The sequence below is a fragment of the Protomyctophum bolini genome (genome assembly GCF_963924005.1).
Source record: "Protomyctophum bolini genome assembly, chromosome: 17".
Lineage (NCBI taxonomy): Eukaryota > Metazoa > Chordata > Actinopteri > Myctophiformes > Myctophidae > Protomyctophum > Protomyctophum bolini.
In genome coordinates, this window is record NC_137878.1 from 13729872 (window position 1) to 13756410 (window position 26539).

Sequence of the window (26539 nt, forward strand, 5' to 3'; positions counted from 1 at the left end):
AGGCTATGCGTGGCAAAAGGAACAGATCTACAAGCTGTCACCGCGTATCATCGCGACGCGGTGATTACTGGCAGATCTGTTCTTTTGGACGAGCGACACGATCGCACTACGAAACATAGTAACCACAACAACACACGCCTGTTCAATGTTTTTGTCCGCAAAGCCCGCCTGTCTAAGCTCGCCATTGGTCCGGTCGACAAAATGCTCGCCTGTGATTGGACAGAACGGCTGTCTGTCAGCGACAGTAGACGTGTAACCAAGGAGCGTAACCAGGAAGTCCTGGTAATAATAATTGAGAGGACGTGATGCGCTGGCGTTTCCCTCCGGGAGGATTTTAGAGCAAAGTACATTAAAAAAGAGATAAGAAAAAAGTAAAGCTTAGAAATTTGAAGTGTCCATTTATGCAGCAGCTTTCCATAATGTGCAAACACCTACAGTGAGCGACACATTCTCCACAAACAACGAGCAAGTGACTGTGAGTATTCACAGCATTAGGCTATCTCTTTATGAATGCAATAAACTGCATTTATGTAGGGTTTAAACCATTTGTTGTACGAAAACAGCCGATCTACAAGCTCGTGCTACGTTTTGTACAGTCAGCATTGTTTTCAATCACTGCAAGGCAAGATTATTTTGTAGAGCACATTTTTTCGACAACAAATTAACAATTAAAGGCAATTCAATGTACATTCATCAAACATTTAACAAAGGAAACACATTGAATTTATTCAGTAAAAATGGGAATTGAAAATAGTATAAAAGGATAATTGAAACCAGTAAAAACAAAAGTGGTAAAACTAAAACAGAGAATAAGAGAGTAAAATAACAGTGCAGAAGAATAATTAAATATGTCAATAAAAGGTAGTGTCAAACTTTTTTTGCTAAGCTGTGATTTAAAATAACTGATTGTTGTAGCAGCTTTCTGGGAGTTTGTTTCAGATAATGTGGCATAAAGATTCCTCTCCAAATTGATTCTATAGGGACATAAGGCAGTCCTTTCCCATATTTCACTTTATGCATGTGCATACCCTCTATTGTGAGCTTGTAAATCGGATATTTTTGAAAAGCTCGAAATATAAAAATTTGATGCTATATTAACTATAGCCTAATTCTGCTGGGGACCCTTTGGAACCACCTCAAGGACCCCTGGTGGTCCCTGGACCCCACTTGGAGAAGCACTGGTGTAAATAACTTGCATGCCATCTACATTGATGCATTTTCGTTTCATGATCTATCACTATATAATTGGCCATATTCAGATCGAAGCCATCTTGCCAGCAAAGTGCTACCTAGGTGATACTTCCCGTAGACAGCCTCTGTACCTCTGTTCCCTTGGTGCTTGAATAATAACATCAGTACATGATTCTCCCAGCTCTCTGTGGCTCTTTATTTCTCTCGCTGACAAAATTTTTATTTTTGGCCTATTCGGTTTCGGCCCAAATAGGCAGAAAATATATCACCGAATAGTGTATGCAATTAATGCATTCAAAAGGGCTGAATAAATGTTTTATGGACCCATAATAGTGATTATTATTTAAGTTAAGTTTTGCCATAACCATTTATTTTGCCATAAATCAGGTAGCTTTAAGGTACGGCCATGAGAGCAATGGCCGTGTATAATATTAATCATATTCGGATATTCGGTTTCCTATATTCGGTATTCGGTTTCGGCCAAGAATTTCCATTTCGGTGCATCCCTAATTAGAAGTGATGGTGGTGGTGCATTGCCTTTAGCCAAAGTTTATATTACCATAATTATGAAAGCTGCTCATCTTGGACTTAAACAATGTGTAGTTGTGTACACACTTTGGAATATACGTTAAACATGGTGGAAGTGGAAACTAGGCACTAGGCAGGCAGGCTACAGTAGGCCTACAGTACTGTCCCGTGCACTGTAGTGCAGGGACTTTTACCTGCAGCTCCGCGGTCTGGTTCTTGCAAGCATACAAAGAACTACGGTACCTTAATGAAGTTGAGAGAGCAACGTATCTGCAGTTGCTGGGATATGTTTGTTTAAAAGTGATGTTACGCGATGTCAAGCGTCACCGTCGATATATGGCATGGGGGGCTTTGGGAGTCAGGTTCGGCAGGGCCCGATCGTGTGGTCACCACTCCGGCCCGGTACCGAGTTGTTCCTCCAGTGTATATCACATTTCAACAAGGAAATATATAACATAATCGTCTGATTCTAATCTTTTGGGTTAATCACAGTTTTTTCACATAATCGTTTACCATGTTGAAAATGCTAATACAAACACTGCATAAATAGCTGATCTACTAGCTTACAACTCGTCCCAAAGTTTTGAAGTACATTTGTTATTTGTCTTATCTGGCCTGTGCATTTTTTGATTATGAACCCTAAAAACCAAACATAAATTTAAATTGTATATTCATCTATCTATAAATGCACCACGTCTGTGTGTACGTACGTGTGTCATGTGTACAGTATGTCTGTAATCCACGTAACTCGAGAACCGTTTGCTCCACCGACTTCACGACACACGTACAGTATTCCACATCACCACAGGGAGTGCAGTGCCCGGTGTCACCGGTTGTCCAGAACCAGCACAAAAGCCTCACCCATACTGTATATCTGCATTTATGGACTATGGAGCTGGCCTGTTACATCTGCATAGAAGGGACACAGACATAATAACTGGGTGCTGCATGCATTTCCAACTTGCATCGTTTCAAGTAGGCCAGTGCCCAACGGGCACCGCTCTAGTATGTTAAATGCCAAAAACACAATGGAATTGTTCATTAAAATGTGCGTGACAATTATTCGTCAACTTAAATTTGTAATCGTGACAGTACTGTATATCTACTGTAATTATTCAAAAACACAGAGCAAAATAATACATAATATAAATATAAAGGGACATTTTACTGTTTAACTCTCTCTCTCTCTCTCTCACCCTCTCTCTTTCTCTCGTGTGATTCTGTTGATGAAAACGTTGCAGAAAAAAGTGGTCTTAGTCGTAACGTACCCCCCCCCCCCAAACAAACAAACAAACAAACGTATCTCTCTGAGGGCTGTTTGCACCCCAGGGGAAGCCCATCAGGCAGGCGGCCATGCTTCTTGAACATGCTAATTCAGTCTCTTCTCTCTCTATTCCCCTGACCACACCGTGAGAATCTTCCACCACACACACTCGTTCTCCTCCGATGCACGCAGACACATTTTTTTCCCTTTTTCTATTTTCTTCCCTTTTTTTTGTTCTCCATTCACCCGCACTGTAAAATGCACCTGTGTGTGACTGTGTGTGTGTGCAATCAGTCTCCATTATATTATCGCTATATCTCGCTGTTTTCTTCCTCCCTGTTTGTCTCTGAATCACACGCACGCACGGACGCACATGAATTCTGGGCCGGTATTGTGTGGAACAGTGAGGAATAGGCTGATTTGACTTCAAATCAATATGACAATTATGTCTAACTTTTCCCTCGTGTCTGTCGTGATGCTAGTGTGTGCTTTGAGCTTCTAGTGCTGCTATGTTCACTGTTTTTGCCACCATTGTACAATGAAGCATACTGTAATACAGGGTCAAGTGATTAATCACACAGACTAATCAATTTAGTCATTTAGAAACCACCCATTACAACCTTTTGTGTCGATTCGTTTATATCAAAACATCTACGTTTTTACGATATATTTCCGGTTAATTGCCCAGCCCTAGCGGTGGCGAGGATATTATTTGTCCACCTTGGTGTGGAAGTGGATGCGTTCAGATGGACCTCCTCCTCTCAGGGTCACGGGGTGAGGTGGTGGTGGTGATGGGGGGGGGGGGGTCTAGTAACGTCTTGAAGCATGCAAGTCCCTTGCAACTCGTACTCCATTTTTTTCCACTCTTGTAATGTTGTAAAACAAAACTGCACAGTTATTATTGATTGCTGCACCGTTGAACGTTCCTGTTGTTGAGCGGTGGGTGCTCAATGAGCCACACGCACACACACGCAATATTACTATACTTGTGAGGATTGCGATATTTTGTACTTGAGAGGGCCATTTGGCCCTCACAAGTACAACAATACAAGTAGTCTCTCACTCACACACACGCACGCGCACAGGTGGAACAGCCGTGCTACTATAGCAGCGTGAGTAGTGATGGTAATCAAACAGATACGGCGGTGTGAGGGGAAGTGGTGTGTGTTAGCCTAAATGAGATGGATAGCAGGCGCTCACACTGTGAACATAACACACACATGGAAGGTGGTGAGAATCCATTTAATTACCACCAGGAGATGCATGCGCAAGATAAACCATCTGCCTTATCAAAACTGACTACTGTACTGGCCTGCCTCGATAATACTATAATACTGTATATCGTTGGTGTCGTGTTGTACAGGTGTGTCCCTAATAACCCCTTTAGAAAAAACTGTGCCAGTATCCAGTGTCGTTATTATTTACCGTAGTCATAAGCTCTTGTTAATACTTTCCATTGGCTCAGTATTTATGAACCCCACCAGCACACTTAACTTTCAAACTGGCCTCCCTGATTTGGGCAGATACTGTAGGTAAATGTTCATATTTTTGATGCTTTTATACATTGTCATATGGCAATGTATACAAATAGCAACTATAAAGCGCCAACGTTATACGTTTGCGTGTGAACTCGCATTTCTGTCTGTCTTTAGCCATTTTGGGCGGGAACCTTTTTTGGTGTTTTAAACATTTTGTTATAATTTAGCTATTGAAAAATAGCAGATCTACAAGCTCATAGCGCACCACCGAGTGGCGCGCTACGAGCTTGTAGGTCTGCTATTTTTGAAAATTCGAAGAACGACTGACATAGAAACATAGCTTTTTCAGAAAACTGATGTAGAAGACATTTTTAGAATCTGATCTCAGGTCAAAATGGGTTAAAAGAGCCAACACTTTGTGAGGTTCAGTGTTGCTGTGAGGTTCAGTGTTGCTGTGAGGTTCAGTGCTCATCGTTACGTTGTGTTCCCCTTCTCCACGCACAGACTGAGGGAGGAAGCAGTGACCATGGGCCGTAAGGATGCCAGCGGAGCCAGCGGAGCCAACCTGCCTGTTGATCAGTACCGGAAACAAATAGGTAAGTCCAGCCCGCTTCAGAGCAGCGCTTCTCAGACAACGGGAAACGTGAGGGGTCAAAGATCCCTGGCAAAATGATTCACCACTTAGGGGTGCATACGTTAGACATATACCAACAGTCCTGACTGTTGGTATGTCTAACTATACACATGCACCCGGGCTTTAAAAGAAAAACGTTTGAGACCCACTGCTTTTAGAGGACTGTGATGAACATTGGCAAGAATCATCACATCTCTTCCAAATCGTCCTGGGAAATGGTTCCCGAATTTCATGTGTCGGTTCGAACGGGGGAACCCTCGGGGCCTGGGCGAAACCGCCGGAGCCAGGATGTTGTTGAGTCCCTGGAAGTAATTATTATCAGCAGGACAACGCCAGAGCGGCTGCCATTTGAGGTCACCGCCGCTGACATGGCGGCGAATGGCATGCTTACAGAAAAAAAAAAAGAAAAGAAGAGAAAGGTTCTTTGATATCACGTCAGAAGCTGTTTGGTCAAATTTGAATGGCGCTCTAATCCAACCGTATTTAGTTTCCAGCCATGTCTTCTCTCTGAGATCATGGATACTTAACTAAGGCAGTATGGTGGTAGGGATCAATCAAGATTGATTCTTTTTGGGGGGGGAGCATATCCCACTGTCATCTTCTTGGTTTGTCGTGTGAGGACAGGACATGCATACTAGTGAGGACATGCATGGTAGCGAACAACTCGAGCCGGAACACGTGCCTATTGCGTAAAAATACTGTAGAGTTTGATTGATATATTTTGATTGACTACTGTATAAAATAACATGGTACATTCAGACATGAGGGGAGGGGGGTGATCGGAATCGGAGTCGATCATGTCATTTTCAAATGATCGGAAAAGGATCGGGAGCTAAAAAACGTGATCAGGACATCCCTAGTATCAATATTATATTCATATGATATTAGACTGGAAATTGTCTGTTTGGGATATTGTGCCATTGTGTTATGGCATAAACGTGTTCTAGGCTCAAAATCAAATGATCGGAATCAGATCGGGAGCTTAATGTCTTTTAGCCCCCCAAAAACGTCCCTGTCTACCAAGACAAACAGTTAAAACACCAAAATACACTGAGAGGGCAGTGTGTTACTGCAGGTAAACTCCACTACTACTACTACTACTACTAAAGGCTGATGGCTGCCGGTATAGAGGGACATGTGAAACATGTATTCATTGTTAAGTAAACACAGGGCAATGCTACATACTCACTCTTGAGAGCGAACACATTTTGATCCCTTTGAACGGCCGCCACAATGTCGTTCAGCACAGAGTGAGGTATTGACTTTTATCTGTTACCGTGCAGCGTTCCTATCGTTTGTACAAAGGGAAGAGGGACAAAACGGATGACATTGTCACGCCGACACCGATAGGCTATATCTGTCTCTCTTAAGGGTATGACAACCTATTGGGCAATTTCAGTCGCTCGTGTTTACTCTCTTAATCTCGCCGGGGCCGTTGCATGTTTTGTTTTTTTGTGTGTTTTTTGCCAGTGTGACGGCAGAAATGATTATTTCTCCCTGCTGATATCCCTTAACTGCCAGCCATTGTATACATTATTTTTAAAATAAATAAGAACCTCTGGCGGCTTTGTCGTCGACCGAGATTCAGTCATAATATAACAAGCTCATCTCCCACTGTCGCACCCCTCCTTCCTTCCTCCACTCCGCAGATATCATCCTTCTCTCTCTCTCTCTCTCTCTCTCTCTCTTTTTTTTAACCATCTCCATCTTCACGTCTCATCAATTCAAGAATATGTAATGCGGGTGTGGAGGCTGGGGGTTCAGGGACACTTAAGTCTCTATCGCTCTCCCTCCCTCCCCTCACCCTACACCTCCAGTCAATTCCGCCCTCTCGTCTGTCGATTTTTGAAAAGAGTGGCTATCAGGCAATTTCAGCAAACCGCTGTTTAACAGCAGCAGAAGCCGGAGAGTTGAGAGAGAGAAGGACAGAAAGAGATGTTGGGGTGGGGGATGGGGGGGGGGGGGGGGGTGAGAGAAGCCTAATTTCTGCTCTTGTCGTATGCCTACAATAGCCGACCTATAAGCTCTTAACATGTTGCTTCTGCAACGCGTTAAGAGCTTGTAGGTTGGCTATTTTAAGGGCGCAATGAGAGAGAGAGAGAGAGAGAGAGAAAGAGAGAGAGAGAGAGAGAGAGAGGAAGTCTTCAGAAATAGCGGGTCTCTGGAGAGTTGCAACGGTTTGGCTGTATGTGGTAATTTGAAATCGTAATAGGGTGGGTAATTCATGGCGGCCGACAGCAGCTGTCTGCCGCCACCGCCGCCGTCGTCTTGTCAAGCCCGTATATACCTCCTCCTCCTCCTTATCGCCGGAGAGCTGTTGTCATGTCACAGGCAGAAAGGGCCTGTCAAGGGCCCTACTGTTGACACACTCACTTTTAAATACTATTATTAGGTCCAAATAATTGACTGCGCCGAGGCTGTCACCCCGCGGGAAAAAAATAAAATAGAACGAGGCAAGATGAGGCCGAGCTGCCTGGTATAGCGCTTTGGACACGACAGCGGTCAACCCGCCAACCGCCTGATGGCGATTTGTGCTGCCGCCCGCTGAACAAGTCCCATGTAAAGTAAAATAAAATATTCATATAGTTGCTGTCGGGCAAAAACCTCTTATGTCCATATTCTAGCTTTTTATGTTTTTTTGTAAATGAACACCCTACTTGATAATCCTACAGCATCGCACAAAAGTGTGTGTGTGTGTGTGTGTGTGTGTGTGTGTGTGTGTGTGTGTGTGTGTGTGTGTGTGTGTGTGTGTCTGCGTCAATTTAACAAAGGTGCAGACGTACAGAAATCAGCAGAGAGAGACAAACGTTTGCACTACTGTGTATGCCGAATTGAAGTGGACTCGGCCCCAGACTTTTTTTTTCCTCCCTGGAAATAAAAACATCTGGGTTTCCGAGGCTAGTCAGGGACTAATCAGAAGGCTGACTAAGGGTGAATTATAAGATTGTATGAATTATATGATCCACTGATCCACTTTCCATTAATTTGTGTGGAAGAGTCTGGACCCTGCTAATGCATGGTTGGCTACGGGAGTACAGCGTTGACAGACGACACCTTCAGCCAATCAGCGTACCAAAAAAAGTGCCCGTCAACTCCAGTCTCCAAACAGCGAAGAGCCCGGAACACGTTCATATTGCATATAGCTTTTTTCTTTATTGCTTTTATGGCTTGGCCCCGTCATTATCACTGCTTGCAACTATATTTTAATTTGAACACTGAATAGGAACAGAATAGTTTTTTGCACATAATGAGGTTTACAGAGGACAGATATCATCTCGGGTAGAAGCCTCATAACTGTATGTCAAAAATGATCTACAAGCAGCACAGAAAAGCAGATCTACAAGCTAGCACAAAAAAGCAGATCTGCAAGCTCAAAACCTGTCGCATTACATCTGCAATTTTTTATACTTTTGTGTCTGACACAAACATGCACAATAAAAACCTTAGCAGTCTATAGGCTATATGGCTGATTAGATGCTAGGGCTGGGTTATTGACCGATAATAATTATCTCAGTCTAGGCTATAGGGCCGATTAGATGCTAGGGCTGGGTTATTGACCGATAGGCTATAGGGCCGATTAGATGCTAGGGCTGGGTTATTGACCGGTAATAATTATCTCAGTCTAGGCTATAGGGCCGATTAGATGCTAGGGCTGGGTTATTGACCGATAGGCTATAGGGCTGATTAGAAGCTAGGGCTGGGTTATTGACCGATAATAATTATCTCAGTCTAGGCTATAGGGCTGATTAGAAGCTAGGGCTGGGTTATTGACCGATAATAATTATCTCAAAACCGACATTCAGAACCAGTAATTTAATTTAAATTTTCTGTGAGAGCTTTTTTCTTTTTTTTTCAACCAGAATTCAGATATGGGTTTCTATTAATCTTGGCCTCTGTTTTACTTAAATTCATGAATTTATGAAGGAATATCTTCCAGACAAATTCTCCTCATATTGAATACACCACAGGGCAACTAAAACGATAGAAATTAAGCCATTTCTCGGTGCCCATGGCACACTTTGAGTGTGCCGTGCCATGGGCACACTCAAAGTGTCAAACCTTTACAAAAACATCACTCTCACAGCGTAGAAATGATGCAATGACATATAAATCACACTGTGTGTGTGTGTGTGTGTGTGTGTGTGTGTGTGTGTGTGTGTGTGTGTGTGTGTGTGTGTGTGTGTGTGTGTGTGTGTGTGTGTGTGTGTGTGTGTGTGTGTGTGTGTGTGTGTGTGTGTGTGTGTGTGTGTGTGCGCGTGCCCGTGTGTGTGTACGCGTGGGTGGGTGTTTTTTATTCTTGAAACGTCGGACCACCACCTATGACCCAAATCACTTGTCAAAATAAACTCCAGACCTAAAAAAGGGACTCGGGTTGTGACAGCGAGCCTTGATGAGCTCCATACTGTCACCTCGTCTGAGTGGTGGGGTTGTTCCCAGTGTGACTTGTCCCCTGCCACCGGAGAATCTTAACCCTCATCTCTCTCTCTCTCTCTCTCTCTCTCTCTCTCTCTGTCCTGACGGGATGCAAGCGACAAGGCACAAATAACTTCCACTGCGTTCGCCATCAGCCCCCCCACCCCTGTATATCGTCTCTGTTGGTTTGAAATCTCCTATATGTCCAGAAGTCTTACTTTTCAAGATTCAACTTACAAAGTTGCAATGGGTTTGTATATGAATTTATGAAACTACAAAAGTAGCAGATCCGCAAGCTCACACGATGCTTTCGTGTGATCAAGTAGAGCGTTAATTTACAAAAGAAAATTAATATATATATATGGAGATGAGAGGTTTCTCCCCGACAGCAACCCAATACCTAAAGAAAGTTTTAGTAAAAAGTAAAAAGTAACAGTGTGCTTGAGTACAGTACTTGAGTGAATGTATTCAATGCATGTAAAAAAATGCAGACACGGGTGCGGGGACGGTGGGATGGGAGCATAGGGAACTGTCACAGTCGCTGTCAGTGCGTTGCTGTCCCCAGGACAGCTGATGTGGATGTGCGCACAGACCACCTCTGCTGTGTCAACTCGGCCCTGGGCATGATGACTCTCTCTCTCTCTCTCTCTCTCTCTCTCTCTCTCTCTCTCTCTCTCTCTCTCTCCTGACATTTCAGTTGTGTGGGAGTATGCTTGTCATTATTGGCCAGGAATATACATGGAGCAGCCAGTAAACTATGGCACCACCAGGAAACACTGTTAACCATTTAACAAATCCAATCTACAACCTCAATGCGTTATGAGCTTCCAGATATCTATCTATCTATCTATCTATCTATCTATCTATCTATCGTCACAATATGAAAGCAATAGCAGGCTTATACCAAGTTCTCCCTGTGTTGGTGACTACTTTAACCTTTACTTTAACATCCCTATTCTGGGGGGCACATTTGCCGTTAATCGGAGATCAAACTTGAACTTTGGCTTAAGTGTGTCTGTCCAACCCAGAGTAATATATTAAGAGAGTGGCGACACTAGCGTTGACTCTCACTGTAACAATGGAATGCGGAAGTGCTCATTCTATCCCAGACGGTTACGCCACCGCCTGGGCGTGGATTATATTATTGATATAACAATAACAGATATAAAATGGACCCACTCATTCCATTTTGGGGTCTAGAAACACCTTTAGGCTACTGCGAAAGTGTGTGCATGTGTTCACGATAGCGCACGTAACGTCGTGGTTGCTAATTCCCCCATCCGGGCGGACTGGGACTCGAAAAACCCTGTTGTATTTGTCTTTTTTAATGGGTAAAAAATGGCATGAAAACGTTTTATGTAAAAGTAACATAATACAATATGTAGTGGGCAGGTCTCAGTTTCATCTCTCTCTCAGCTAAGGGGTCCTTAAGTAGAATAATGGCTTAATCAGACATCAACTCGCCGACAGACGAACGGACGGACAAGCTAGTGACAAAGGCGTCAGACTCAGAACAACAAACGGGACATAAATGGTTTGTGGTTGACGGAAGAGATGTCTTCTTTTCACTCCGTCTCTCTGTTTGACATGAAAGCAAGGGGTTCTTTTGAAAGAGCCACTCAGCAGGTCGCTTAGCTCCGCCCCGGGGGCTGGTTGCCTTGCCTGACGAGGGCTAATGTTCCTTGGGAAGACGTGGCATTGTCACCATGGGGCATGGAGCCATATACCTGGCGAGGACACCGATGCCTTTTCGGAGCAGAGAGGGGGAGGGGGCAGGTAGATAATGGTCTGACAGGGAAGTGACTTCACTGCGCTGACTGCACTGGCTAATAGGAGTGCTCTTTAGCTCTTGTGTGTGTGTCTGTGTGTGTGTCGTGTGTCGTGTGTGTGTGTGTGTGTGTGTGTGTGTGTGTGTGTGTGTGTGTGTGATATTGATTGATTCCCATGGAGGTTTTTAAGAAGGGTACTTTGTCTGCGTGCGTGCGTGCGTGCACCTTTGTAAACAAAACCACAGGGGGAACAGAACACAGTTTTCAGGAGCACAGTGCTTGTAATATGACGACATTACAATACTTTTCACACAGCCTGATGTAAAGCAACCCCCCTCCCCCATGCATAGCACCATTGCATACTCCTACTGGCTGTGTAATTATTTTGATTTTGTTGCAATTAACTATTGATTCCTACCAGATGGCTATGGGTGGATTGGGTTGAGATGAATTCCTCTCGTGCGGGGCCTAATGCATCCATGTAGACTTGGAGCTAAATTAGTCCTCTCTCTCTCTCTCTCTCTCTCTCTCTCTCTCACTCGAGTCTCTCACTCGAGTCTCTCACTCACGCACTCACTCACTCACTCACTCACTCACTCACTCACTCACTCACTCACTCACTCACGCACACACTCACACACACCAAAACAAGCACAGGTGCGTCGTGATGTGGTGGTGTTTTATCTGAGGTGGCGTAAAACCTTTGCAAAGAACCACTTGCCTTTTGTGGCTTGTTAAACCACAGATGGGTGAAAAAGCAAAGCGTATCTCGCTGCAATTTGGAAAGTGTGGCAAAAGCAACTGTGGATTTTTGTAAATTAATAATTCATTTCATTGTAGTAGCCTACATTTGTGACAACGGCAAGGAAACACCGCCCTTTTAACGTCCATAGATATCCCATACCAATGTGTAAATACAGTATGTAGATCATTTGTTTGTTTTGTATTTATCTCTCTTCTTCCTCCTCTGGAAATAACAAAAACGATGGAGCTTGCACATGACAGAACTGAATTTAAGCCACTGTTTTTCACCTGTAAACCTGTGATGTGACAAGTGTGTGTGTGTGTGTGTGTGTGTGTGTGTGTGTGTGTGTGTGTGTGTGTGTGTGCCTGGGCCCTGGCTCAGCGGTCCAGGCATCTTGGCCGGTAGTCCGAGTCTGGCAGTGTGCCTGCCGCGGGTTCGACTCCCGATCCCGACGGCCTTTACTGCATGTCACTCCCCCATTTCCACTCAGCCTACTGTCTGTCCCCCAAAAAAAACAAAAACATAGTGTGTGTGTGTGTGTGTGCGTGCGTGCGTGCGTGCGTGCGTGCATCACAGTGTGTGTGTGTGCCTGTCAGATAGTTGGGAGCAGAGCTAGTCCTCTGGGCCGCACATATGGTGGTCCGTCTGGGGACAGCAGAGAGGGACAGGGCCATTAGTCTGGTCCTTAAGCTGCTGTTCTTTCTCACCAACTTTACTACCCCCCCCCCCCCCACACACACACACACACACACACACACACACACACACAGCCCTCTATGTGCATCTCTCTCTCTCTCTCCCCCTCTCTCGCCCACCCCAGACGGATAAGGACACCTTCCATCCTCCTTCGCTCTCTCTCTCTCTCTCCCGTCTCTCTCTCGTTCGCCCGCTCCCCGCCTCCTTCCAATGCAAATGAGGCGTAATTGGCTGGTAGAGATGGAAACTTGAAGTGGCTTTAACACGTCACGCTGGAGACCACCTTGAGCCTGACCCTGGGCTCGGTCACACACACACACACACACACACCGTTCAGCCTGCTCAAGCTGTTGCCCATCCGCCCGATTGTTAGCAAAGACTTTTTTTTGCAATGTGGTTGTTTTCTAATTAGACCAAGACAGCCTGCTCTACCTCTCTCTCTCACACACACACACACACACACACACAAATGCACACGCACGCATGCATGCATGCACGCACGCCTCACCTAACCTACATGCAGTGCCAGGTGGCAGGTTTGCCCCAGAGGTTGGTAGACAGCCAAAACACAGGTGACCCCCCCCCCACACACACACACACACACACACACAAAGTGGACAGAAGGCTGCTTCTGAGTGTGTGTGTGTGTGTGTGTGTGTGTGTGTGTGTGTGTGTGTGTGTGTGTGTGTGTGTGTGTGTGTGTGTGTGTGTGTGTGTGTTTGTTTTACTAAAGCGGTGAGTGCCAAATGTCCCTACATTGTATACTGTAGTAGAATTTGAGATATTTCCTGGTCCTCACAAGGGAAATGCTTGTCTTATGGTTGAAAGGGATTTTTTATTAGAGGCTTACAATTATGAAAATATTCAGGCTATTAGAGGTTATGCCTCAATTACACCCACCCAACCTGAACATTGACTAAACCTTTCGTGCATTTTGATCAAAGACCCTGGGAGGAGATGCATTTTAATAGATTTTCATATAATTCAAAATGGCGGGTGATCTAGAGGTCAGAGGTCAAAAGTAAGAGCACAAAACTTGTTCGGTATGAGGAGAACGCATATTTGTGTTGAGGTTTCATTGCCAACGGTCAAACGGTTCATGAGCTATGTGCGTTCAAAGTTAGCATTTTCAATGGACCTCTAGCATGTTGCCAAGTTTCGCGAAAACCAACTGCACCGCCAGAACTAGAAAAGCTAACAATAACAATAAAGGACCAAGTCCTTTCAGGACTGCTTGGTCCTTTAATAATATAAACATCCCTCATTGTCAGGGACCATGCAAAGCACGTGAGACACTTGTGATTAGTTTTCCCGAATTTTCTGCTAGGTGGCTATTAATAAAACATGAAAATGAACAGGTTTTTTATCAGATCAGTATTGCGTGATGGTGTTGCGTCCCTGGAGACGGCAATCAAGCGGTTGTTGGAAGCAGCATGACGGCGACTGAACGGATTAAAGTTCTCAGTCGCCACAACTGATGTCAGGCATTTGGATCCCTTAGAATCCAAGTGATCACAAAACACAAAAAGTTAGAATATGGGAGTTTTCCGCCAACAGCAACAATATGGGTCCTGTCAGCTGACATTCTCATGTGTGTGTTCTTTCTATCAGGCAAACAAGATTACAAGAAGACCAAGCTCTCTCTGAAATTCACACGAATGCAAGCGGAAGCCAAGAGGACTAATACTGGTCTCAAGGTAAAAATATGTCTGTCTGTCTCTTTACTTCTGCTCCATTACATCATCATTCTGCCTGTCTGTTTCTTTATTTCTACTCCATTACATCAAGGAGGCAAATGTTTGTAGCCTAGTGGCTAATAAGCCAGACTCAAATCACGCTGTTGTGTAATCCGCAACAACTTTAGTTTCAAGCTACTTAATAGATTTAATAATAATAATAATAAAACTTTATTTGTATAGCACCTTTCATGACATGAAATGCAGCTCAAAATGCTTTACAGAGCAATGGAGGAAAGAAAAGAAAAGCAAGGCATAAAACATAAAAATAATAGCAGTATTGCAATACAGTGAGGACATGAATAACAATGAATTTAAAAGATCAACTTTCCTTTGAATATTGACGTTGGTCAACAATCTGTCTCGAGAGACTACATCACGACAGGTTGTGAGCTTGTAGAGCTGCAATTTTTGGAATAGTTTTAACAGAAATAATTTTACTTTCGTACTTTTATGTCCTGTAGTTTTCAGTGACTGACGTTGAAAACCAATGTAAAAAGTTAGTGCCCTCAGTTTAACATAAAAGTACATGAAATGGTTGGTTAACCCTCTAAGACCCAGCGTTGCTTTTTAGCAACAATTTTATTTTAATTAATGACTAAATTATTATTTCTGTTCTTTTTTCACCTAAACGTCATCAGTGATGTTCATTGCAATGCCATTTCAATGCCATTGGTCATGATATTTGCATATAAATACCCCCCACAGAAGCTGAAATTCACACAAATTAAAAATGTCTGGACTCAGACAATTTAGATTTTTTTTTAACCTAAGACTTTTGACCTTTACCCTAATAAAAGTAGGTAAAATAATTGTAATATATGTTTTTTTGTGATCATTAGAATGTCTAGAACATGTTTTATTCATTATTGTGAAAGATATCCCCCAAATGTAAATTATTAATTTATTATATTATTATATCATTATTATATACCGGTAATTATTATAATTTTTTCATCAAACTTTATTTTTTTTATTTTTTTTAACATATTATTTAGTATTAGTCCTACTAGTACAAAGTAGTAGTAAGGTTGAAATCTATTTTTTGCAAGTAGAAATGAATGCAGGTCTTAGAGGGTTAAAGAACTTAAAGAAAGGAATTAGAAAAACAGATGAATGAGAAATAAAAGTCACCAGCCTTTAAAGAGCCCCTGTCAGATGTTTAGTTCAAGGCTGCCATCTGTAACTTTTAAGTCCAGAGTAGGATTTAAACCCAGGTCTCACACGAGGGAGACAACAGGCAGAACCTTGTGTCCTATGCACAGGCGAAACACTAGATGGGATTATTATGTCATCCATGTCAACATTCAAGTACAACTGCAGAAGATGTAAATTAAGTCACTCTACAAGTTTAACTTAAGTTTTTTCCATCTGTCCAAAGTCATATCTGATAGCCTGCAGGCTGCAGCCCTGCACTTATATACAGACATTACAGTTACACACAGATTGATTGAAAGTGAAACATACAAATCCACTAAACATACGTACTACAGATTGATTGAAAAAATTATCGTACAAGTACAGTTCAAGGAAGGTAATAATAATAATAATAATAATAAAACTTTATTTGTATAGCACCTTTCATGACATGAAATGCAGCTCAAAGTGCTTTACAGAAAAATGGAGAATAAAAGAAAAGCAAGGCAACAACATTAAAAACAAGCAGTAATGCAATACAGTGAGGACATGAATAACAAAAATAAAAAATAAAAGATCAATTAAAAGCAATGTTGTAGAAGTGGGTCTTGAGCTGAGCTTTAAAAATGTCTACAGAGGCTGCCTGACGAAGGTACATTGGGAGCTTGTTCCATGCCGACGGCCCGTAGAAGCAAAAAGCTGCTTCCCCGTATTTTTTAGTTGCCATTTTTTTTGGCAAAGCGAGCAGGCCAGCAGTGGAAGACCTTAGGGGGCGGTTTGGGACATATTTAGGCAGGCATTCATGTAGGTCGGAAGGTGCGAGACCATTGAGAGCTTTATAGACAAGTAAAATCATTTAAAAATCAATCCTAAAAACAACCGGAAGCCAGTGCAGTGATGCCAAAACTGGAGTAATATATTCTCTCATCTTAGTTCTAGTTAAAACTCTGGCTGCTGCATTCTGGACAAGTTGTAATCTTTCAGTTGTTTTCTTAGGCAGTCCTGAAAAAAGTGCATTGCCGTAGTCAAGCCGAGAAAAAACAAAGGCGTGGATTAGCGTTTTTGCATCGTCCAAGGACAAATAGGCTCTGATTCGTGCAATATTTCTAAGGTGAAAAAAGGCAATCTTGGTAACATGATTAATGTGTGAATTAAAATTCAATTCAGAATCAATAATAACGCCCAGGTTCTTTACTGTACTGTTACTTTCTACAGTCAGGTTACCAAGTCTGCTTATTATTTACATTTTTAGGTACAGTCAACTGTCCGTGTTTGGTACAATGAAACAAGACGCAGCCCCCCACCCCCGTTTACTCGCAATTCGCAAACCCAGTCCAGTTCACGACCCAGACATGGGTCCTGGAGGAGTCAATGGAGGAGTAGGCAGCCCACATCCAACCTACTACTAGTTATCTAGTATCAACCGTACAGTACTGTAGGAGTGCCATACAAATTGGATAAAATAATGTATTCTTAAATGACCAGGATGAAGTGCCTGGAGCAAAACGGTCCGGTTTTAAAATATGCGACACGCGCGGCCTCATTAAGCACGTCTTTAATCCAATTAGAGTCGTCCATATCTTCAAATATTTATAGTTCTCATGAATAATTCATTTTTTTTATTCATTTTTTTACGCTGAAGATGTGAAGAATTTTCCGAGGTGGGATTAAAAATACCTCAGAGATGAGCATTTTAATCCCATTTATATTAAACCTCTCAGGCCCCCCTGATTTCCATTGAAATCCTGGGCCCCTTCCCGGTTCAATGGGATGGCAAACTTTTTTACTTTTTTTGAAACGTTATGATTTGTACAGCAACTCTGTAAGCCTTGCAGGACAGCTCAATAATTGAAAGTTAAGAACTAAAATCAGAAACAAGTTTTATCGTCACTCACATGTTTGCAGGCGTAAATCAGTGTGTGAAATTTGTTTTCGTGTAAGCTTCATCATGGGATGGACATAATACATCTTGGTTACATGTACTGTATATACGTACATAGCATGGCATAAAGCAGCAGGTATGTACACTACAGTATATAAGGTTAAGACATAATATTCAAAGAGTGTCAAGTTGTCAACGCATCGGTACTAGGTCTACATAGCAGCAGGTATGTATATGAAGTTAGACATACAGTAAGGCTCTCAAGCCACTGTCCTACACGTTCATACGTTCACAATTCATACTCCTTCTGACGACCTAACCTTTCTTTGTAACTACAAAAAATTGACGTCATTCCGAGCTTCGGACGGGTGTTCCCGGAATTTTCCTCGGAACCTGTGCACCTCCAAATGTGCTGACTCGCCTAACTGAACCGGGAGATGTTACGCTGTCGGAAGGAGTATGTGCTGCGCTTAAAACTGACACTTGGGATTTCGCTGCGTAAAACTGACATGGAAATATCCTACTGCAGGAGTACAGTACAGTACAGTACACTGCCAGCAAAAGTTTGCTCTATAGCGATAGCTCCCAGCATAGGAAGCACAGCCTGATGGCATGTCTAATTGGCATGCTAGCCTTCTGTTCACTCTGCAGTTTTTTTTTTTAGTTTAGCCACCGAGCCTCAAAAAGTGTAGAAAAAGCGCTTATGGAATTGGCAGAGGATCCAGGCTGCAGATAATGACTTTGGTTCTCCCTCCCAGCTGTCATTTCGTTGCTGTCAGGCCATAAACCCATTATCTCCATATTTTAATAATATTATGTTTATGTTTTTTCGTTTATGAATGCTCGGCTTGACCATGCTATAGTGTCACACAAAAGTATTACAAATAGCAGATGTACAAGCTCAAAATGCGCTGCGATGCGACATGTTTTGAGCTTTTACATGTACATCTGCTATCGTTTGATACTTTTGAATTGGAATCCTGAAAAGCGACAGTTCTGGACATATGAGGTTTCCAAGTGACAACAACGATTTGCTGTACGGGGAAGGAGAGAGACAGTGGATCGACTGAATGGCACAGATATTTTATTTATAGTCACAGGAGCTGTAATTGTCTCTAGTTTCTAGGCTAGATTATTTTGCCTTTACAATCTTGACTCAGCCTCTCCTCTGATCCTATTAATACAGTGCTTAAACTCCACACATTCTCAGTCTTATCTTCATATAATTGGTCTCACTAAAGCTCATTAAGATTATAGGAAGAGCTCAGTTTCCCGTCAACGCACTCTGTGTCTCATTAACGGGCCACGGACAGTTCAGAAACTTACCTACTGTTGACATCATCGATGGAGATTCCCAGCTAATAAATAAACTAGAGCCATCCTCTCCCTGGAAAGTTGGCATGCTGAAATGGAAGCCATTGTCCTTGCATGCATTTAAATAACTTATTCTAAATGTTGTTTGAAATAAACCTGCCTGCTGCCTACCAATGATGGCAGGTTTCTGAAATGTCCACAACCCTCTTGTATGACAAAGATTGAGTAGATAGAAATTATGCCCATTATTGAGGACCAATTATATGAAGATAAAAATGGGTGAATCACTTTAAAGCCTCTAGACTTGGTAAACAGGACTCTTGGCTCTGTACTTGGGCTATTTCCCCACCTCCTCTACAACAAACCTCTTCGCCAAACAGAGCCTTCTTCTATTTCCTATTTCTGGCTCATTTTGCCCCTAGAATATCAATGCAGTGGTCTATGACTGTGGTTAAGCTCTTCCTGATGAACAAAACAAAAAAAACAAAGCAACCAGGCAGTGACTCAAACCGTGCCATCGAAAAACAGCTGTCCTGCTTTAAGAAAAAAACAAAAACAACCTGGAACCAGTCCACTACGTGTGTTTGTCCTGGCTACTCATGTTGGATGTGTTGTCTGCGCTGGCTGTTAGCTTTTATAGGGCTTTCTCACACCTTCCAAGTGCCTTTTATGTGCGTTGACAGCCAGCGTATGGGAGCCTGTGGCTTTTACGGCCCTCCCATACCAATTTATTTACAGTCGTATGTATTTTGGCGCGCAGCATGAGCCGGTAGCTGCACGCTTGTTTTACAGCAGTGATATGGAGTTGCCAGGTTTTGCGAGAGGAACAAGCAACCAGGTCTATGAAAATAGGGCCCAAAATAAGCGACAAGGGCAGGTCAGTCAATGTCTAATGCTGTTTGTAGAGCAGTGTTTCTCAAACATTTTTTTTTTATTAATCAAGATTTTTTTTTAATGGCTGATGGATCTGGATCTTTTCCAAATTGGAATCCTGACTCTGAAAATATTAAACGACCATTAATCTTATGAGGACCAAGACACATAGTGAGGACATCAGTGTATTTGTCAAATTCTACGTTAGGGCACACACACACACACACACACGCACACGCACACACACACACACACACACACACACACACACACACACACACACACACACACACACAGAGACAGACAAAGCATAACTGGAGACACAGATGAGGGGACGTCTGCTGAGCCATGGCTGGTCGCCAGGGCGACGGGAACCCGGGCTCCCAGCATGCAGAGCGTGCCACAGCTGCCGTCCACTTGGAGATGATGATGACGTGCCACAGGTCTCTATGTGAACCAGAGGCTCTGTGTGTGTCTGTGTGTGTCATTGTATTGTTTGTGATGGCCGAATAGTATAGTAGAATTTCAGAAATATATACATAATGCATTTATCCTGGTCCTCACAACAGAGATGTTTTTTTCTTCAATTGTTTAAAATAAGGATGTGAGGCTTAAGCCCTAACCACACCAAAGGGTCAAGACTGTTTTAGCGTTAACTCCTTGCAACCGTTTGGATCCAAGGAGTTGCGTGGTGACTCTTTGGTGTGGTTAGGGCTTTACAAGTGGGACAGGATTCAAGTTGTGGGTAGGATTAGACATTTAGAGGTTAGGTTGTGAGTAGCACGGCTTGATGTCGTGCGGTAAGTACTGGGAGCTGATGGTAGGTGTTGCGCTCCACCCTCAGCATCCCATCTCCCAGAGGTCTAGTACATTTAAACAGGGATAGGCCTTTTCACACAGGAAGTGACTGTTGCTTGGTAATTATTTTTCAATGAGAGGCGGACGATTATTTTGGCTTCAAATGGGTCTGTATAAAGTAAACCAATGGGTGACGTCACGCCCCCCCCCCCCCTCGTCCATTCTTTTTTCACTGTCTTCGGAGTGAACACTCTTCCTCCTGCACAGTGATCTCAATCAGGCACAGGTGTTCTGCTCCCACATCTTGTTGTCATTGTAGAGCAGCGTTTCTCAACCTGTGGTCCCAAATAACTGGCAAAGCACTTAAGAGGATAGTATTTAATGACATAAAAAAATCTGATTAGCTAATATTTTGATGATGACACGACACGCCTGGGGTGCATTTTGTATTATTCAAGAGCACTTCTATAGAGCACTTCTATCTTCAAAAAGTGAATATTGTTGCTGTCGGGTGGAAACCTTTTTAAAACATTTTAAAATAACTAGTTTCCTTTACTTTTGGAAGACACGCTTGTAAGGCGAAGTAGGGCATTATAATTCACGCCAAAATGTTTAATTTATAAAATAAAATAAAATCATGCATGAAAAGGTGAACTATATCGTTGCTGCTGGGCAGCAAAAGAATAATTTATAATCAAGCTTAAGAGAACATAAGGGAGGGGCAGCAAACCAAAGAAAAAAACATTCCATTTGATAACAATTCCCCCAACCCCGCCTCACCCCCAGAGAAATAGAAAAAATAAATCAAGCCGTAGGAGGCTCGCCAGTTAATATATGAAACTAAAGTGCATGAAATGTAAAAGTTTTCCAATTAAGCAAAGGGTACTTTAAGCTGTTTTGGAGGCTGCCGGGAAGGAGATAAATGTGGACCGCAGCTAATGAAGACCAACTCTGCTGATGACTAGGCAATACTGCATGTACAGTGTACACACATAGTCACACACATGCACGCACACACACACACACACATAGTACTATACTTGTGAAGACATCTAATATTTTAGGACAGCAATCTAATGTTATGTTTAACACCATAAGCCAAAAGCCAAAAATAGAAGATATTTTATTGCTCAACTAAGCATCACAACTAACTCACAACTAAGCATAAATCTGGTAAAACTCCTGAATCTAACTTGTATACTGTAAATGTCTAATCGTAACCCCAGCCTGAATCTGTTCGTCATTGTAAACATAACTCTTGCATGCGTGAGCGAATGCAAGCACACCCACACACTCCCCAACTCCACGTCAGGGAGGAATTATAATGAGCTCCTCTGCATTTGTAACCAGTGTTATCTCTCTTTCCCTCTTTGGTCTCGTACTACTGTCTCCCTGTTCCCGGTGCCACTGTACTGTCTCCCTGTGCCCGGTGCCACTGTACTGTCTCCCTGTGCCCGGTGCCACTACTGTCTCCCTGTGCCCGGTGCCACTGTACTGTCTCCCTGTGCCCGGTGCCACTGTACTGTCTCCCTGTGCCCGGTGCCACTGTACTGTCTCCCTGTGCCCGGTGCCACTGTACTGTCTCCCTGTGCCCGGTGCCACTGTACTGTCTCCCTGTGCCCGGTGCCACTGTACTGTCTCCCTGTGCCCGGTGCCACTGTACCCTGTGCCTGGTGCCACTGTGCCTGGTGCCACTGGAGGTGTCTGTGTGACTGTGCCATGTGGTTTGAAGTTAGGGCTATACAGTCATTCAGGTCATCGTGCTGCTATTGGCTCACTGCAAAAGCTCTGCTACACTAACCTTAATTAGTATCTTTGGTAATAACGCTGCAATAGTAAACCCATTTAGTCCTGGCTGAGACTCAATCTAAAAAAAAAAAATCCTAACAGTTATAATAGAAAATAATATGCCCTAGCCTCTGTAGCGGATGGAAACATTTTGGAGCTTAAACCGGTGGCTTTTACTGAAAAAAATTACTAGAATTTTATATAGTTTTTATCTGGTTATATGACATGAATGCTTCTAGTGTTTAAGGATTTATGTATTTATTTATTGCGAGCGTAGGCCACATTTGTGACCCCTTCCAGTATTTTCACCCACAAGGGTGGTTTTCGTTTTTAGCCACATTAACACAGTTGGAATGTTAAAATAATGTTTTTATTCCATCAGAAAGTCGTCGTAGTGTCGTTACATTGCAAATATTGCATATATGGAGCCGGCCAGCAACTCTACATCTGACCTCACTAACACCAGATGAATAGTTTAACTCCTGCTTCTCAACTGTGCCGTATTAAGAAGCTCTGTTGTTTCAGCGCGACCTTGCCGCTTCTCGACCTCAGGGCGTCTTACTGGTATTGATGCAGTATACCTTTGCACTATTTATTTATTCTTTTATAAAACTAATTGCTGTCTTAGTTAGGAGGAGAAACATGATATAATTTTGTATTTTTTTCCCCTGAAGCAAATCTTGAACATTGAATCTTGAATGTTCATTTACTAAAATAAATCATACCTGTGAAATCAGTATAACATTAACACAACTATATCCTGCCGTCAAAAAACAGGTCTAAGAGAATTGTGTGCGTCACAGACACATTTTTGGTGACCCTCCGCCACATTAAAGTCACCCACCCCCTCGTTGGGCTGTCTTCTCCCTAATAGCCTGTAGTCACTCACGCTGCTCACTGAGCTCTTCTAATACATTGAGACCTGAGGCCAATTCTTGCAAAAAATGTCTTCTTAATCCAATCGGTTTTCTGAAAAACGTATGTTTCTATGTCTGTGGTTCTCAAACTATTTCATGTCAAGGACCACAACAATTGTATGTACAGTAATTGACCCTCATCTCAAAATATGTTGTTCCAGGGACCCCCCAGAAGCAAGGGTTAGAGTTATTAGTTAAAAAACGTTTGCTTTGAATTGAAATAATACATATTCAAAGATTTACGCCACATTTTCTTGTTTTTTCAAAAATAGCAGATTTACTGCTATGTTTCAACAGCTAAAGTTTAAAATAATTGTTAAAGTGGTTAAAAGCTATAAGGTGACACAGATGCATCCTCAGGTTTAAATGGGCTAAAACAGCCCTCAGCATTGATTAGAAAGTTCCCTTGCTAATGACGTCTCTCCACTACGAAACAACTGGCATTGTTCAACACTCGGCCCTAATGAAACGCCCACTGATTGTTATCGCGCGAGAGAGCGATAATGAACCCCCCCCCCCCTCTTTCCCCAACACTGTTGAACATTATCAAATCCAACAGTTGTGAGTCTCCGGCAAAGTTCCACTTGGTGGAATACGGGAATTCCTGTTGGAGATGAAATTAGTGAGTGAATTAGTGACTTCATTGTAATAACCCATAAAATTACATTTACATGAGGAATTCCAAGACATCTACTGTCTCTCACACGCACGCACGTCTCCCTCCCTTTTCAGTCAATTCTTTCTACAGTACGTTATTTGTCATAATCTCCCCTGTGCAGATGCAAAGTCATATTTTTTTTAAATATTTTCCAATGTTCAATGCCAAAAAACACAATTTAATCATCAACTGCAATTATTTTCATTACACGTAGTCAAATGAAATGTCATGATCTTGTATCGTTATTTTCCCTTCAGGATGCCTTCCTGGTCATCATGGCCATCGTGTTCTTCGTGCTGTGCGTCTACGCCTTCTTCTACCTCAACCTGAGCACCGAGATTAACCTGGACAACGATATGGACTGACCACACACACACACACACACACACACACGCACAGAAACCGCCATAACGGCGTATCTGCAGAAGTCTCCAAGACTGCCCCCCCCCATCCAACCTGAGGCTTCTCAAGACCAATAAGCACCTTTTTTTCCCCCTGTGTGTTGCGATGTGACATGTTGTGAGCTTGTCGATCAACTAGTTGGTTCTTTTTCTTTTGCCCATTTCCCGAAAAGTAACTATGTTTTGGACATCGTCTCTGTCTTATCTGGTGGGAAACCTTGCATGTCCAAAACTGTTAATTTTCAGGACTCAAATGAAGAAACCTAGCAGATCTACAAGCTTTTAGATCTTCTACTTTTGATGCCTTTGTGTGACGCTGTAGTATGGTCAAATGGGGAGTTATTTACAAAAAAGCACAAAAAGTTAGAATATGGAGATAAGATGTTTCTGCTCGACAGCGAAACTGTTAGGAAACAACTAACGAACAAAAGTGTAGATTGTAGAACAAGTTACGAACAATGTCGGATTCGAGTCTTCCTAACCCCAGTAGAGACGAGCAGCGCTCTGATAGCCAATATCCTGCTCCGTAATGCCCCCCCACTCCCCCACTTCTCCTGCACTAATGGAAAAAATGTAAATCCGTGTCACGTCTTAGACGAGACCGTGGCCTCGCATTCCTCTGTCTCTCTCTCATCGCGGCAGAGATCTGGAAGATGAGTCGCGAAAGTGTGAGATTAAAAAGATCACAAAAGCCCTTTCTCTTCCTTGATTGAAACGCGTGCGCGGAATGCAGAACAATGCCAACCAGAACCCGGAGAAACTAACGGACATCCACACTACGTGTGCGCGCACACACACACACACACACACACACACACACCATTAGCATTACAAATAACGACCCTGCCAGCTTTTCATTTCACATAGGGAGGCTGAATAGCTTCATGTGAACACCTTGTGGTCTTTGACCATATATATATATACATATCGTCACTGTCGGGTAGAAATCTTGTACGCAAAGACAGTTACTTTTCAGGAAATTAGGTTTAAAAAGCACCTGTTGTGATGTTGCTTCAATGTAGATATTATCAATGTAGATATTATTTAGTCACAAGCTCTTGCAAGTTTATAAAAACCCACTGACAGACTTAACCCATTTAGGACGGGAATCCCTCTTGCGGTTTCTACCTTTCAAGACAAGAACCCCTTTTGGGGTAGTTGTTGCTATATGCACTATAAAGCAACAAGTAATGTTTGAATAAATATTTGACATTTTTCAGAAAACTTATGTCAGGATATAGAAGGCATTTTATAATGGGCCTCAGGTCTACATGGTTAAAAACTATCAACCTGGCCTCCCTAAAACCCCCAGACACTTTCACTGTTTTGAAAACGAGCTAAATGGCATACCTACGAGGTCAAACCGTGGTGTGAACTCGTAGATTGGCTATTTTAGCTACCTTTGCGCGACATACTTGTATGACTTGTATATAATGAAATATATTTAAAAATAAATAAAATAAAAGCTGATATATGGAGATACAAGGTTTCTGCTCAATAGCGACAGTGTACAGTAATATACATTATACTCGTGGGAACATGAAGAATTGGTTCTTTCCTGCCGTCACCTTGCTCTTTGTATTCTGAACCTGGGAGGCTCAGGGCTCCAGAACACATGGCCTTCCACTTGACAACATGTCGCTTTTACTCTTTGAAAGAGGTTTTGTTAGCCAGGTCCATTTGCTGTTTTTCTTACCGCATTCTTGCTCAGAACGGGAGGCTACAGTATTTGTATTTTGATGCAAATTCATTAATTCAATGACTTTCTATTTTCCAAACGGCTTTATGTTTTTCTCGATCATCCTAGTGTGTGTTTTTTTAACTGATGATTCATACTTATAGGGCGTGTCCACTGTTTCACAAAATAGCCAATCTACGAACTTGTAAATCAGCTATTTGTGGCTTTCCACACTGGCACACAGCAAAATAAGCAATCTGTAGAGCAATACGTGTGAAGGTGTCGGATATTGACATTTATTCAAGGGATAACATGTAACTTTGCCCTGTGTTTACATAAAACAATATTTTCTTACCCACCATTTCTATCTATACCGGGGTTCATGTTGTGGTGATGTTTACCTGCAGAAAAACATTGCTATATTGCTTTTTGTTTTGGTAGCCCCCCAAAAAACATGCCTGTCTACCGAAACAAACAGCGAAGACACCCATATGCGATGTGTTTCTGCAGGTAAACACTACCACACTACTCCAGTGGCTGAAAACTGCTAGTATAGAGGGAAACGATGGCAAAGGAAATGTATAGTTATATGTATTGCATACGATGCCTTTAAAGTTACAGTGTAATGATGCACAAAAG

General features: G+C 42.6%; 1 protein-coding gene across 1 annotated transcript; it reads left to right on the forward strand.

Moving 5' to 3' along the window:
* Positions 1 to 302: 302 nt before the first annotated feature.
* On the forward strand, positions 303 to 24765 carry triqk (triple QxxK/R motif containing). Its single transcript, XM_080788156.1, has 5 exons — positions 303 to 475; positions 4966 to 5057; positions 14330 to 14415; positions 24079 to 24430; positions 24633 to 24765. The coding sequence occupies exons 2-4, from the start codon at positions 4988 to 4990 to the stop codon at positions 24184 to 24186; spliced, it is 264 nt and encodes an 87-aa protein (XP_080644282.1). The 5' UTR covers positions 303 to 475; positions 4966 to 4987; the 3' UTR covers positions 24187 to 24430; positions 24633 to 24765.
* The last annotated feature ends 1774 nt before the right edge of the window (positions 24766 to 26539 follow it).

Coding starts and splice junctions, on each gene's coding strand:
- triqk (XM_080788156.1), top strand. CDS start 4,988: ATGGGCCGTAAGGATGCCAGCGGAGCCAGCGGAGCCAACCTGCCTGTT. Junction 5,058..14,329: donor TCAGTACCGGAAACAAATAG/GTAAGTCCAGCC, acceptor TCTTTCTATCAG/GCAAACAAGATTACAAGAAG. Junction 14,416..24,078: donor GGACTAATACTGGTCTCAAG/GTAAAAATATGT, acceptor TTTTCCCTTCAG/GATGCCTTCCTGGTCATCAT.